This window comes from Aythya marila, assembly GCF_965140915.1.
Source record: "Aythya marila genome assembly, contig: HAP1_HAP1_SCAFFOLD_172, whole genome shotgun sequence".
NCBI lineage: Eukaryota > Metazoa > Chordata > Aves > Anseriformes > Anatidae > Aythya > Aythya marila.
In genome coordinates, this window is record NW_028136938.1 from 219,051 (window position 1) to 233,777 (window position 14,727).

Consider the following 14,727-nt stretch of genomic DNA (forward strand, 5'->3'; position numbering starts at 1 on the left):
TTGTTTCACAACAACAGATGCAAATATGTATCTTGAATGAGGGCAAAGGTGACCTTGGATCTGAAGCACACAGGCGTTCGCTAGTGTCCCCCCCATCCGGAGTGAATCCAGAACGACTCGGAAGGAAAAATAAAATCCAAACCAGTGCGTTGTGATAAAGAGAGTTTAATAGGGTAGAAAAGGAATAAAAACCAACAAAATAATAAATAATGATACTTACAGTTTATAAGATATTAATATATAAAAATATTTAATGCTATTAAATACTTATAATTTTATAATAATAAAACAATGCCATACCGTACAACACAGTCAATAAAGTGGATTTAATTAAATAAATAAGAAAACCAATAAATTAAATGAAAATTTAAAAATTTAAATTTAATACAAATAAAACCCATTTGTCCCATTCCAATGAATTGCTATCCCCATCATCACTTCCCATCCCACTGATCATTTGCTGTCCCCAAAACCTCCCAGTTCTTATCCCCTTGGCATGCCAGTGCAAGAAGAAGTGCTCTGCAGGCAGAGGCCTTGCTGAGTGACCACCTAAGGAGAGGAATTTAATCCAGAAGGCAGGAAAGAAGAGCAATGCCCCGAAAGAAGAAGCAAGTCTTGTCTCTCAGCCCTTTGGTGTCCCAAGCAGCAGTTGCCATGGCCAAGCTTTCCCAGCCCAGCTGCTGCCAGCATCTCCCCAGCTTGCCATTGCCACCTTCCTGGGTGAGGCGCGCGCGCATTTGCCATTGGCGCTGTTGCCATCCCTGTGAGTGGCAAGCCCATCCCCTAGCTCCAGCACGAGAGAGGGGAGAGGGCAAGCGAGAGGGGCAAGGGCTGAGGAGCGTGGCTGAAGCTGGAGCAGGTGCCTGCAGAGGTCTCTGTGCCTGCCTGGGTGCTGCGGGGGCCGTCGAGGAGAAGCCCGAGGTCGGTCACGGGTAGCTGGAGCCTGGCACTGTCGGCGGGGCGCTGGGCATGCTGCTGGGGCTGCTGGAGGTGGGCTGCGGCTGCACACAGGCCCGCTGGCACGCTGGCCCCAGCGCCTTGGCCCTGGCCCCCAGCGGCTGCAAAGTCTCGCTGGGGGTCTTTGTCCCCGGCTGCTGGCGCTGCAGCGTCCTGGCCCCGCTGGCCTGGGGACAGAGCCTGTCCTGGGGCCGCACGGCACGGGGCTCCCCACTCGGAGTCTCCGGCAGCAGCCGCGCTCTGCGGGGAGGTGGCGCCGCTGCTCCTTGCCCCCCTGCAGCCCCCGGGCTTCGCGCTCTCTTGCTGGGTGCCGTGGTGCTGTTGATCGCCAGCTGCTGCCCGCTGCTGCCTGCTTCCCTGCTGCTGCCAGCCACCGTGCTGCTGCCACCCGTCTTCCCCTGGCACGGTCTCTTGCGGCCTTGGCCAGCCTGGCCCAGCAGCGTCTTCCTCTCCTTGCCGGGGGGGTTCTCTGTCGTCGGCCTCCTGTGCTGGCAGCTCTGCGCTGTCCCGGGGGTGCTGCTGGGCGCAGGGCGCTTGGCCCCCCGCTTGGTGCCGGTGGACGCAGGGGCAGGCGGGGGGCTCTTGAGGGGACCCAGGGGGCGTTTGGGCAGGGGTCTCCTATGGTCAGTGCGGCCCTTGGGGTTGGGGCGTTTCTTGGGGGAACTCGGGGGGGATTTGGGCTGGGGTCTACTAAGGGCACTGGGGACCTTGGGGTTGGGGCGGGTCTTGAGGGAACGCTGGGGGGGTTGGGGCAGGGGTCTACTAAGGGCACTGAGGAGCTGGGTGTCAGGGAGGCTCCTGGGGGGACTCAGGGGTGGACTGGGTAGGGGGCTCCTAAGCGCACTGGGCAGGGGACTGGCTGCAGGGCTGAGCGGGGGGCTCACTGCTGGCACGACGGGGGACTGCAGCGACAGCCCACCCTCAAGCTTCTCGGGGCGCAGCCCAGGGGTTGAGGGGACCTCACCGAGGGCTCCTGTGGCTTCCAGTCCCTGCGTGCTCGGCTCCTCGATGTCCTCGCAGAGGTCGGGCAGCTGCGAGAGGAAGCGGCTGAGGGCAGGACTGCTGGGCAAATCGGGGAAGGCGTCCTGGGGCTCCACGGCATCGAGCCAGCTGAGCAGCTCCTCCATGCCGGGGATGGGGATGTCCAGGTCGGCCAGGAGCTCGTCCTGCATGTGCTGCAGCTGCTGGCTGTCCCCTGCCAGCTCTGGAAAGGCCTCGGCAAAGGCATCAGGGCCCAGCTCGGGCAGCTGCGGGGGCTCCTCAGGCACCTGCGGGGCTGTCGCCGCTGAGGACGAAGCAAGAAAATCCCCCAAGACGGGCGATGTCAGCTTTCCCATGGCCCCTGGGTGTGGGGCGCCCAGCGGCCGGCTGTGCCAGCCCCAAACTCACCGTCAGGCGTCGCCGTCTGGGTGCTGGCGGTCCTTGGAGCCTGGGCAGGCTTGGGGGCAGTGGGGCCGGGCAGCGGGGGCCCCTGGTCCTCGCTGAGCCCCACGGCGTGCAAGCAGGGCTCCGGCAGCTGCCCCCGGCTGCTGCTCAGGGTGCGGGGCGTGGGGAGCGCCTGCCCCCGCAGCGGAGGCCCCGGGACGAGGGGTGGCGGGGGGTTGCGCTGGGCGGGGGCCTGCAACAGGCAGGTGCCTGCGGGGTGCAGGAGCTCCCCATGGAGCACGGCCCTGGGCCCCAGCCCCAGCGCATGGTGGGGTACCAGTGTCCCCGTCACCATGGGCTGTCCCCACTGATGGACGGGGGCACAGGGAGGAGCGGTGTGGGGGAGCTGCCCCCCGGCGGGGAGCTGCACCAGCTGCAGCTGGTGCCCCACGGCGGGGAGCTGCCCCACAGCAGGGAGCTGCCCCCCGGCGGGGAGCTGCCCAAGCTGCAGGTGGTGCCCCTGGGCTGGGAGGTGCCCCCCAGGTGGCAGCTGCACCCCGGCGGGGAGCTGCAGCACCTGCCCCTGGACCCCCGGCACCACGTGCCAGACGGTGGCCTGGGGCAGCGCGGAGGGGAGGGTGGGTACCTGCGGGGGCTGCAAGGGCAGCGCCGTCGCTCCGGGGAGGGAGGGCAGCAGCCAGGCAGCCACCGTTGGCGGCACGGCTGGGACGACGAAGGGGGAGTTTTGCGTCTGCGCAAGCCGCGGAAGCCGTCTGGGGAAACCCTCTGTGGGAAAAAGGCCGCTGGGCTGAGCTCTGGGGCGCTGGGCTCGCCAGCAGGGCCGCAGCCCCAGGAGGAGCGGGAGCCGGCTGCTGGACCTGCCATGGTGGCTGGAGAGTGGGGCGGTTGCTTGGGGAACCCGGGCAACGGGGGTTCCGTCCCAGCGGCTCACCAGCCCCTCGCCGACATCTGAACTGACTGGAGAAGGCGGCTTCCAAAGTCCTCCCATTAAACGGACTACATTTGAATTCTATGCTAAAATTGGTGAGCTGTACAGAATAGTAGGACCAAGCTACCTGCTTTGATAGCAAACGGTTGACCTTAGGTAAGTTACAGTCATATGAAGGTTTGACTGGACGGCATCCTTGGTTTACTAGTGATCAAAGCTGACCAAATCCTAGCCACAGAACAGAAGCGTTCACTAACTTGCTAGAGAGAGCACTTAGGAATGCAGGAATTTAACTGCTTTAATGCTGCTCTTTCTCTCACGTATCTGCAATTTCCTTAAATCACAAATTGTCACTAGCTATCCTTGTTCATTTATTCAAAGGAACATGATTCCGGTTTAAAAGGCACTCTAACAAGTCCTCCGTTGCTCCTAGTCTGTCCCTAGCTTCTTTAAGAGGTTCAATACAGTAGAAAATTAAAAATAATAAACCAGCAAATAATTAACGTGTGGAAGTGGTCTTTTTTCAGATTAGATTCCACCATTCAGAAAATCCTGCTTAAGAGACATTTTTTCTTTGCTTTGAAAGACTGACCTTCCCCAAAAGGAAACTAATTAGTATCTTCAGGCTTGACGAAATACTTGAATTCCTCAATTTAACAGAATTGCTTTGCACAGCCCTCCTATCCTGCTTACCTTGCAAGCAGTGTATCCAAGTGGGGCGGGTACTGCTGTATTTATCAACGAACATCTCTTTCACGTATATAGCCCAGGGATCCCCATGCCCCGCACTTGTGTAATGCATGCAAGACGTTGACTTTCTTCCTCTACTTTGGACTGGTTTAGAGAGAACGAGTTCGCCATCTGCTGGCCAGAGAATTCACTGAAGCCCGAAGAGCAGTAGAGCAGAGGCATTTTCTTCTGTGCTCTTCCTGATTTTTCAGCTAGAAGAGATACTTCCAGTCTAGTACAATCAGGATTCTTTTGACATTAGTATCGTAAAAAGTCCATTTTTGCAACACTGGAATTTGAAAGACCTCCGTTCAGTCCCTAATTTTGTTCTTGATAATGGGACAGATTGCATGAATGCAAAACCATTTGCCTTTAACCTCTTTATTTCAGGCCTTCTTTCCTAGTGGCCATTCAAAACTGGGAAAAAAATAGTCTACCAAGTGGGGTTTTTTTTTGATTTGATAATAAATCTGCAGACTGTTAAGTCATCAAGCACTTCAAGACTGTTTGAAATAATCTCGAGATTAATATAAAAGGAATTCCTCACACACGCTGCGGCCGCTTACCTTTAGTATAGTCGTTGGATGCGATGGAGCAGTATTTCTTGCTTTCGCCTGCACTGGAAGTCTTCCCTTCCTTGTAAGGTTGTTTACTGCTCTCACTTCTGCATTACTGACATGAAGAGCCATCTGGAGGATGGCATTCTTCCTTCTTCTCCCGCGTTATCTTCTGGAAACGAGGATCTAAGTGTTCCAAGGAGCCTTTTGCTTTCCTGGTGTTTCTCCTTTTTCTTCTTTTTCTTCTCCTTTTTCTTCTTTTTCTTACGCTTGCGATTGGCATTGTCAAAGCGGAGCGCACAGAAACACAAATCATGAAGTCTGAAAGAAACATGCAAGTTAAAAAGGGAAAAAAAGATGTGGCACTTGTTGCCTATATGAAACCTGATTTATTTTACCACAGGTGATGATTTGCAGCATGTCAGCTATTTTGTGGTGCTTTGTGCACACGCAACTTACTTTAGATGCAGCAAACTTAAGCCGTCAGATTGAAGGACCATAGGTCCTGGTTTGTACACAGATCATTAACAACGGCTAGCTCTGGAATACGTGCAAGCAGAAAAAATCTTTTAACCTAATCTGGAATGGTGTACGGATGTGATTCGAACTATGTGGTCCAAAGCTAGTGCTCTGACACAATTCAGCAAGAGCTTTCCTGTCTTCACTGATCAACCTAACAACATGATCCCCAGCCAGCTGGTGCTATCTAAATAACTTAGAAACCACCAGGAAAAAAAAAAAAAAAAAAAAAAAAAAAAAAAAAAAAAAAAAAAAAAAAAAAGGAAGACATGAGAAGCACCCAGAAAAGAATTAGGATAAAAAATGCGGAGTATGCTGGAATCCTTGCTTACTTGGAATCCTTCTCTCCATCTTTATCCTTAGACTTCTTTTTCTTCCAGAACTTGTGATATTTTTGCATTTTTTTCACCACCTACAAGCTCCTTTTCTATCTTTCTGTCTTTCCTTTCTATTTCACTTTCACTACCTTCTGCACGGGTATATTTTCTTTTTCTGTTTCCTTCTGTTTCAGTTTTCTGGCGACAGTTCTCCAAATGAGCTGACACAGGTGGAAGCGCATGTCTTTCACGAGAATGTCTTCTGGAATGTTGCTGAGGTACCGAGCAACGATGCAAGTCTGCTCGGGGTGTGCCAAAGCGACGTACATCTTCCTCTCTCAAGAGGGAACCGTGAGGCCATCCGCTTTTGTAATGATAATGCTTATGTGACCTGCTGTAGTAAGTTGCAGTCGATCTGTCAAAGGCTGAATCGCCGTGAGAGAACTTTCTCTCTCTACTGTCTCCTGTCGCATGAGGTGAATAGTAATCCTTGTAATAGCCACATCTTTCCCATCTCCGTGCTTCGTCTCGATAGTATCTTTCTCTGCTCCAACTTCTTTCCCCTTTGGATCGGTAGTACCTATTGCTACCTTGTTCTGATCTTCCTCCGCTGCCAGATCTGTACTTTGAATATTTGACTGCTCTTCTGCCATTCTCAGGGCTGTTTCTTTCACGAGGGAAAGATCTGTACCTGCTTCCCTCCCAGTACTCCTGCTTGTGACTCTTTTGCTCAACAAATTCCACGCTCAGAGAACACCTCCTCTTGCTGGAAGGACCTGCTTTTTGACTCTCCTTCTCTTCACTAGGAGCATGTTCCCTCTTGCTTCGGTAATGCTCTTTCTCAGTGGTTTTAGTCTTGTCCTTTGTATCTTGGCGTCTATCTGCAATAGCTAAGGAAGAAAGATTGTTAGAGCTACATTCAGTGTCAGACTCGAGAGAGGAAGTTTGCCGCAATTTCTCACCAGGCTCAGAAGAGTCTTTGCCGTACAAAACATTTTCTTTTGAAATGAGGTCACGTTCTTTTGATCTTCTTGCTTTCTCCTTGTCTCCACGGTCATCACACTGGTACTGGGCGAGGTATTCATCATTCCCAGGAGATTTCGGAGGTTCCACAACACTGCATAAAATAAAAACCCATTTCTCACTTCTGCTGAAGGACGTGAATATTAAGAGTAAAACCTTCCAAAGGCAAACAAACAAACAAAAACCTCCGGACTACAGGAACGCTCGCAAAGATATGCCATTTAGAAACCTGTCCTGTGATTAGGACACCTTCTTCAGCTCCCAGAGAAAGTGCTTTTTCCCCTCTTGCTTCTGAAGCCATTGCACTAAAAAAGCAAACGCATCTGTCTCCTTCCACCTGCTGCTCTGAGAAAAAAGGCATAGGGGCGAGCGGGGAACAGCCGGTGTTTCTCCAGACAGTGGAGAAAAATGGAAAAACATTCTATAAAGGAACACAAGTTCTCCTTGAGGCACCAACCTGCATCAGAGTGATATGCTCAGTGCTGATCATTAGTTCTGTTCGTGACACTGGACACACAGTATGGAATTGTACTAATTTAAATCCTTCCATTAAATACTATTAGTAGACAGATAAAACTGTAACGAACTTCCATAAAGTCTTGTCTTAATCAGACTGTGCTCATTTTACCTCATTTCCTCTGACAAGCTGTTCAGCTGGCTGGCTCTGAAGGACTCCGTGATGACTTCTCGATTGACTGAAGGCATAGCTCCAGGCATCTGCAATTAAAACGCACAAGTCAGCAGACAAAAAAATACTATTTGTAGTAGTACTGAGGACTAGTCTTGTCAGAATGTCTCCATTAAATGGTAAGCAAGACCGCTGTGAGTTGTATGCATTATCTACACTTCAAAGGTAACCCCAACTCACCCCCCAAAATCTACTTTATGAAACTTAGGAATTTTTATCTCAGCTGAGCTTAAGTTGACAAGTTCTAATGTAAGCTCAGGTCTGCAAATTCTAAGGGGATAATACCACAAAGCCTTACGATCACATGTGTGCTGTGTTTTCTCAGTATTTCACCTGAATTAGGAACACAATAAACACTCCCGAATACATCGTAGGTGAGAAATTCTCGATGGAGCAAATCTATGTTTCAAGCGATCCATTTGTTTTAGAAAAGAACATCTCAGAAGGTTTAACAGGTTCAACTCGGCAAGTGGAATCATCAAGTTTCAGTCCGTTTTCTTTAGATTCATTAACTAACCTAATAGCACCATTTAGTGAATCTGTTTTTGGCAGCTCATGCTGGGATCTTCCTTTGTCAGCATTCTGACAGGAAGAATTGGAATGCTGCAATGTACGGACTACCTTTCCAACCAAAATTCCATTAGAGGACATTGCATTGCATTTCAAATTCCTTTGAAATAAGCCCTTTGACTCCTCCTCAGATTTTCCTGAAGATTCTGCACCATAAGGGACTGTGTTATCAGAGCTGAGTTTAGGATTTTCATTCACTGTTGGCTCCACAAAAATTTCATCAGAAACTTTTTTGTTTGTTTGCATTTGCTTCATTTGCATTACCGAATTTGTAATTGTGGATGAAGGAACAGCCTGGTAGAGATCTTCATCCTCCACAGCACTGCTAAGACAGTCAGGCTGTGACACAGTCTGACGAGCAGGCAATTTATTGTGAATACTGATGGTGATCTTCTGTTTTCTTGACGTATCAGTCATTGAAGGCCTGGTAATTGCCTGGTTTTGAACACAGGCCATTGGTGGTGCTGAAGATGGCCTTTTTAGGGTGACACCAGTGGTCTTTGTGTCCTCTTTTATGGATCCATTTCCATTTAAACGGCTTGAATTCTGTATTTAAAAAGAAGAAATTGCAAGATGGATTAACGCAAACACTGCATGTAACATTTTGAAACACAAAACTCTCCTACTGAGTGTTTCTACAAATGGTCTTAACACCTAAAAAGATGCTTAAAACCAAACAAAAAACCCCACACCAAACCCCAAACCCACTAGCAGTTTGGTGCCGTTATCTGCCCTCCCGCTTCCCTGAATTACCTTAATCATATGAGGAAGAAGTCGTGGTCCCAGAAATCCAGCCTGCTTACTATTAGCCCCCTGCTGACCAGGAGGGAATGAACAGGGATAAGATGGTGCTGGCAAGTAAAACGCACGTTCTCCAAGTGTCAAATCATAGCGCCTTCAGAAAAGAGCAGTGATCGTAGTTTAGTTTTTCTTTCAGCCTACTCTTGGATTAAATCCCATCCTATCATTTTAGAGGAACAGCTCATACGATATGGAAGCCTTCTCTACAGAAGGCTTTGCCAAGACTACAGACTGAAAAGTAGAGAACAGTCTTCCTACTAAGACTATCACTTGCAGAGCAATAATTCATTCTTACACCACAGATGACCTTCATTTCTCTCCTTCTCTAAAGTAGCCAGCTACAGATAACACATAGATAGCAATTTACACAAGTGCTGCAGTTTAAGGCCAAGCAACAAAAGATAATAAACGACACAGAGAATTTCAGGTTAGACAGAACTGAATTAGACAAATAATAATCTTCTCCTGGGATAGCAAGAAAAACACTTGCAAAACAGAAAAATATCAATAACAGGAAAGTAAATCTCTTCTGAACACAATTTAAGATTTGTTATTACCTGATATAAAAAAGTATGTAAGCTTGCTGACCAAGAACTCTTTTAATGTCAGTACACACTACTTTAGCATCATTCATCTGATACCAAAGTCCATTACCAGCCTGCAAATAAAGACAATGATTTCTTTAGGTGAATTGCACGTTTTCCAATTGAAATCACGGATAGGAACAAAATACACACATGTCAAATAAAAATATAATGAAATCTTTTTCCCTAGAAACAGTAGCTGCTAGTCATGCTTTAATTGGTTTGCCAGCACAACCTTTACCCTGTTAGAAATGCTGTTGACTTCTACCTTTACATAGCATATATAGTGTCCTGAGTGACAGCTGACACCGTGATGTACCAGCACCGCATATAAGGCATAGAGCAGTGGTTCTCCCATTGACTGCGACATGTAGGCTCTCAGGTCCAAATACTCCGGATATTTCACCTCCTAAAGAGACATCAAGAAGATAGAAAAATTATCCCAGAGTACTTCGTGGACTAGCCAGAGAAAAACACTTCCAAAAAACACAGACTAGAATTGATTTCTAGAATATATTTCTAGAATATATTTCTTGATTCACTACAAATAAGTCTTCCCATAAACAACGGTTAAGACTAGAAGTTGCAGAGAACTGTTTCCTGATGAATCAGCCTTCTCAGAGGAAAGCATATGCTTCTTGTCAAGCGGGAACTTTATTGATATTAAGAGAAAGAATAAGCCATAGTCGTTAGTCTACAATTATTGTCTGAAAATATTAACAACTTTCAGCTTTGGGGGATGTCCCATTACACAATGATATAGTTGCATTACAGTGGTAAATATACCTTGTTGATCTTTCCACCTGTGAAATCTGCAAATCTTTTCAGTGATATTGTGAGAACCTTGGAAGAACGGTGTATGGTAAATCTCTTGGATGCAGGAACCATCTTTTTACACCTTAAAACCAAGCAGAGATAAGTGTTTGAAGGCATCTTCTTTTTTCGCCCCCAAAACAAACTCCTTTTAATGTCTCACGCATGCCTATGCTATTTGAATGATATTTACTTGCATAATAGGTTGGTCTTTTTTCTTTTCATAAACCCATGCACTGCGTGTCAGGTTTGTTAATACACAGAAGAAGGTCAATTTTCCCAACAACTCAGAGCATAGCGGGAACAGGAATCTCTCACAAAAGGGTATGACCAGGTTGGATGGCAAGGTACCATTTCTTGGTCTACAAAAGTGGCTATTTGAACTCCAATCCTGGATACATTCTTTCAGCTTTCAAGGGAAATACAAATACTGAAAGCGGAACGAGAGAGCCTTGGTCCCCAGGGCTAGAAATTGCAAATAATCTCCAACATAGGTCGACTATCAACATCAAAAATACAACAGAAGCACATGGTCATTCTACAGGAGGGAGACATTTAACAGTAGGAAGTCTTCATGTACTGAGCTTGTCTGGAAAGACACTGAAACCATCTGCCATCCTTTGAAACAAAATAGTTCAGTTTGACACATTGCCCGCTCCAAGGTAGGACCTACGGTGTAAGCAGTGAAAATTAGCCACTAGCCCAGAGAACAACGGAAACTGGGCAGTTTACATCAAGAAAAGTACTGTCGAGAGCTAATAAATAGAAAGAACAAAAGTAGCTCTTTTTGAATTCTGATGGCAAAATACAAGCCAGAGAATTGCAAACCCATAGGGAATGCCTATGAACAAGACTTCCCCCCTCCAAGGAAACAAAAATCCAAGTCTTTTATAAACTTCCACAAAACTTGTAAGTAGATCCAAAGTTTAGAGGTAGTCCAACAGAGTCATGCAACATAGAAAACTGACGTCAAAATCTTACTCGCTACATTTATAGCAATTCTCTCCATCCAGCTCTTCAGGTTTCACAAAGAGTTCCAGAGCTCTGCTAACAGACGAAACCGCCTAGAGCAGCGAGAAAGAAGAGCGTAAAGTCACCGTAATTCAGAATTCCAGAGACATACTAGTAGTTTATAAGAGAATCTTACTAACATACTCAAGCGATCTACTAGGAGCACTGTGAAGAAGGAGGCAGAAAGAGCATGCTCAGCATTGACCTCACCTGGAAGGCATTTGACTTTGGAACAAATACTTTTCCAGTAGCCTAGACAGCATCTACAGTGTGCTTTGTCATCAATACTGGGGACAAATTCATCAGTCTAACAATTAGATGTATATTGAGGTAGAACAACAAAGAAGTAGGACAGCATTATAATTTTTGCAGAAAGAGAATTCTTTCCCCTTAAACCCAATGCAAATGTGGAGACTATTTACATGGGTTCCACGGAAGGACAAAGTCCAATCCACTTCCTTAGCACCACCAAGCTCTTACGTTTTAACATTATATGTGGTTTGGTTTTTTAAGTTAAACAAGTTTAATTTAGAAAGTTATGCATGTACTTAAACATCATGAATTATATTTAGAAAACATCTTACCTTTATATCCAAAGTGATATCAAGAAATGCCTCATACGTATCCGAAACTGCTTTGCAATTCAAGCACTTCACTGGAAACAAAATATAAATGCTTAACATTATGTGAAGGAGACTAACTGTCCAAATTCAAGTTGTTGACAGATACTACTTTAGACAAACTACAGACTGCTTTACTACCGACAAAAGACACAGATCAGTTCTAAGGACAGGAATATTTTTTCAAGTACCTCTCGATCTTAGAAATCCTCCAAATATTTGATGAATGATGGTGGTAGCTTGAGAAGATCTGTCCAATCTGGAAATAAATTATAATCAGACCTCAGAAGATTTAAGGCACAGAATTAACTCTTCAAAGAGTTTGATGAAAACCAAGGATGATGTAGACTTGCGTTGCTGATAGTAAATAAGGCACTAAAAGGTGCTAGAGATCATTTTTGAGAGTAAATAAAGGACTAGAAGGTGCTAGAGAATGTATGAAAGTGAACTTGTTTATGCTTACTCGGTGCTTCCGTTCAAGCACGCTTCCTGCATAGCATCAACAGTATAGCGCAAGAACTCGTGTGCGTCTTCTTGACTGCCAAAACGGAAATGTTGTCCTATTCCTAAATAAGAAGATGATAGTATTGACCTCATTTAAAAATGAAATCATTCTTGTATTTCTAAAATCTCTCTTCATTGGAGTGTTAAAACCACTTAGACACATCAAATAATTATTTGAAGATTACAAGCTATCGAAAAGAAACACATCTGAAGCCACTTACGACTGAGATTACTGGTAACATGCGTAGGCTCGATGGCATCAACAGTGCAACGCAGGGCCTGGTTAATGTGAGTCTCCATCGTGCACATCATGCAAAAATCTTGTTCACGACCTGAAGAGTGAAAGAGCAAAGCATCCCAGTCCAGCGAAATATCCAGAACTACAAACATCTAAGTACAATTTAAACTATAGATACAATATCCACTCTCCTTGCTACATTCTATTCTCCCAAGATGCCAATGTCCCAACAGTCTTGTAACATTTCATTTCACACAACTTGACAGAAGAAAAATATCCACTAAGCCTGTATTCAAATGCATGTTGTGATGAGAAATCTAAAAGACTACTGCAAAGTCGCAGTTGTAAAGGCTGACAGGAATGTGAACTCCACAGGCTGCAAAATGTATTACTCTCTAAAATTACTACCAAATGCATTACTGTCCAATGCACTTCATTATTCCCATGAAGCAATAAATAATCCTTTAATAAACAAACAAACAAACAAACAAACAAATAACTAACTAAATAAATAAAACATGGTGCATTAATTGCACTCCATATGCTATTCGGAGCCCACTGCTAATACAGTGCTCAAAGCCAGCTGCTACAGGTAAAATCAGGCAAATAAGCTTATCTCACAGAATCACTGCTGTTCTTTCACCTTCAGAGCTATCCAACAGATTCAAAATACTGTTAGAAAGTACTCACATGACTGGCTGTGCTCAAGAGAAAGCATGTAATTGGCAAGTGGGGGTGTGTAGGTCAAACACTGTAGAGTAGCATTAAGAAAACATGTGTTGCCAAGATTGTACAGGCCAACTCCAACACTTTGTGTTTCTCGCCAATCCATACAAATCTTCTCAGGTGGAAAAAGAATGCTCTGTGGCGGAGCAATTCCATCATTAACGACTGCAAGAAAGTTAAATTTAAAAAGAGATCTTGTTTGTTTGTTTCGAAGAAAGGTATTTAAAAAAATACTATTCTGCAGGAGCACCTAGAGGAGCTAGCTACAATCCAAACCAGAAAAACTTATTGCAGACAGCTTTAATACCACCAAATTCAAATTGGCTGGTCAACACAATGTTTTGGGGAAAAAAAAAAAAAACAAAAACAACTTTAGTCAACCATTTTAATTTTTCTAAGGCAAGGCTAACTGCCATTCTGTTTGTAGCACCTAATGCCAAGTTCCTCTCCATCTATAATCTTTAACCTGATTAACTCAACTACTGTTTTTTTCCTTATTATAACTTAAACCACAAACTTAGACTTGAAATTATACGGTAAAAACGTAAAAACTAGGAACTAGGAATGACGGTACCCCTACAGATACCAGATCTTTTCCTGAGCAATGTTATCCTTCAAAAAACCTGTGAAAAATGGAAGCTGTGAATAGCAACAATCAAACACTTTTCTCTGCAAAACAGAAAAGACATGGAGGAATCTGTGCATTACAAAAAGCTCCCCGTATTTCTCTGTTGACTGTAAATATATCAAAATTAATTTCTGTAACATCAGTCACTTCAGTTGCCTTAGGGGATTCGCTTTTGAAGTCTTTCTTCACAGTAGTCCCCTTCTCTATCAGTGCAACAAGTAAGAACTGCATTTTCTACTTTTGCTTTGAAGACAATGGAGGCAGGATAGAACGCACACTTACTTAGATCTCTTGGGGCAAAAGCCTTAGATTTTTCAGATGACCTACAGTAAATAGCACCTCCACGTCCTTGGGCCACAGAGACTTGGCTTGAATCTTCTGCAGGCACTATCCGGCCCCAGTTGGCGGTGCGTGACATCAGTATTTTAGGACTTGGTTTCTTGGATTTGCCAGACCGCCTTGAAGAGGGCTTTTTAGGCTTTGAAGATTTGGGCTTCTTAGCTACGGTCATTGTTCACATCTGCGACAGAGACAGAAGTTCTGGTTGACGTAAGACTATCAAGAAGCACTCCAAGAAGAAAAGAGTAACAGAAGTCCTGTCACTTAATCTCAAAGAAACAGCCTTAAGAACTAAATCGCTGGTATGAATGATTTAAAAAGAATCCCCAAACTAAACACACAAAGTGAAAATTTCCATCTAAACTCTATCAGTATTACTTTTCGCTTCTGCAGAACTAGTGGCTGATGCCATTTCTTTCCCTTCCGTAGGATTTTAATCCATTACAACTCTGGAGTCTTTTTAATATAAAAATGTAGAAGACATTCTCTGAGGGGAATCAGTTATTTATTGATTTCCGGAGTTGCGCAATTATCTGTTAATTAGCACCTATGATCTAATAGATAATTGTTGCAATTATCTATTGCTGGCATTAGTAACGGAACACTATTACTTCACTGCCTGCGTTTTTCTGTTTCGTCTGCACAAAGGTACCCAGAACTCACTGCTACTTTTCTTCTGTCTTTCCAGGGCTCGCCCTCTACCTCACTGTCTACTGCACCAGTCATGAGGGGTTTGTTGTGATTCTATAATGAGCCTAGCTTTTAAATACACCTTTTCTGGGCGTCACT

At 45.4% G+C, this 14,727-nt stretch overlaps 1 protein-coding gene across 1 annotated transcript; it reads right to left on the bottom strand.

The window, feature by feature from the left end:
• Nucleotides 1–7,503: 7,503 nt before the first annotated feature.
• LOC309891286 (ubiquitin carboxyl-terminal hydrolase 42-like) lies at nucleotides 7,504–14,110 on the bottom strand (the record flags this gene model as incomplete). Its single annotated transcript, XM_082785653.1, has 12 exons — nucleotides 7,504–8,220; nucleotides 8,428–8,569; nucleotides 9,033–9,133; nucleotides 9,328–9,468; nucleotides 9,846–9,957; nucleotides 10,854–10,936; nucleotides 11,468–11,538; nucleotides 11,695–11,762; nucleotides 11,967–12,069; nucleotides 12,229–12,339; nucleotides 12,936–13,136; nucleotides 13,882–14,110. 12 exons carry the CDS (start codon nucleotides 14,108–14,110, stop codon nucleotides 7,504–7,506), a joined length of 2,079 nt encoding a protein of 692 aa, XP_082641779.1.
• Nucleotides 14,111–14,727: the final 617 nt, after the last annotated feature.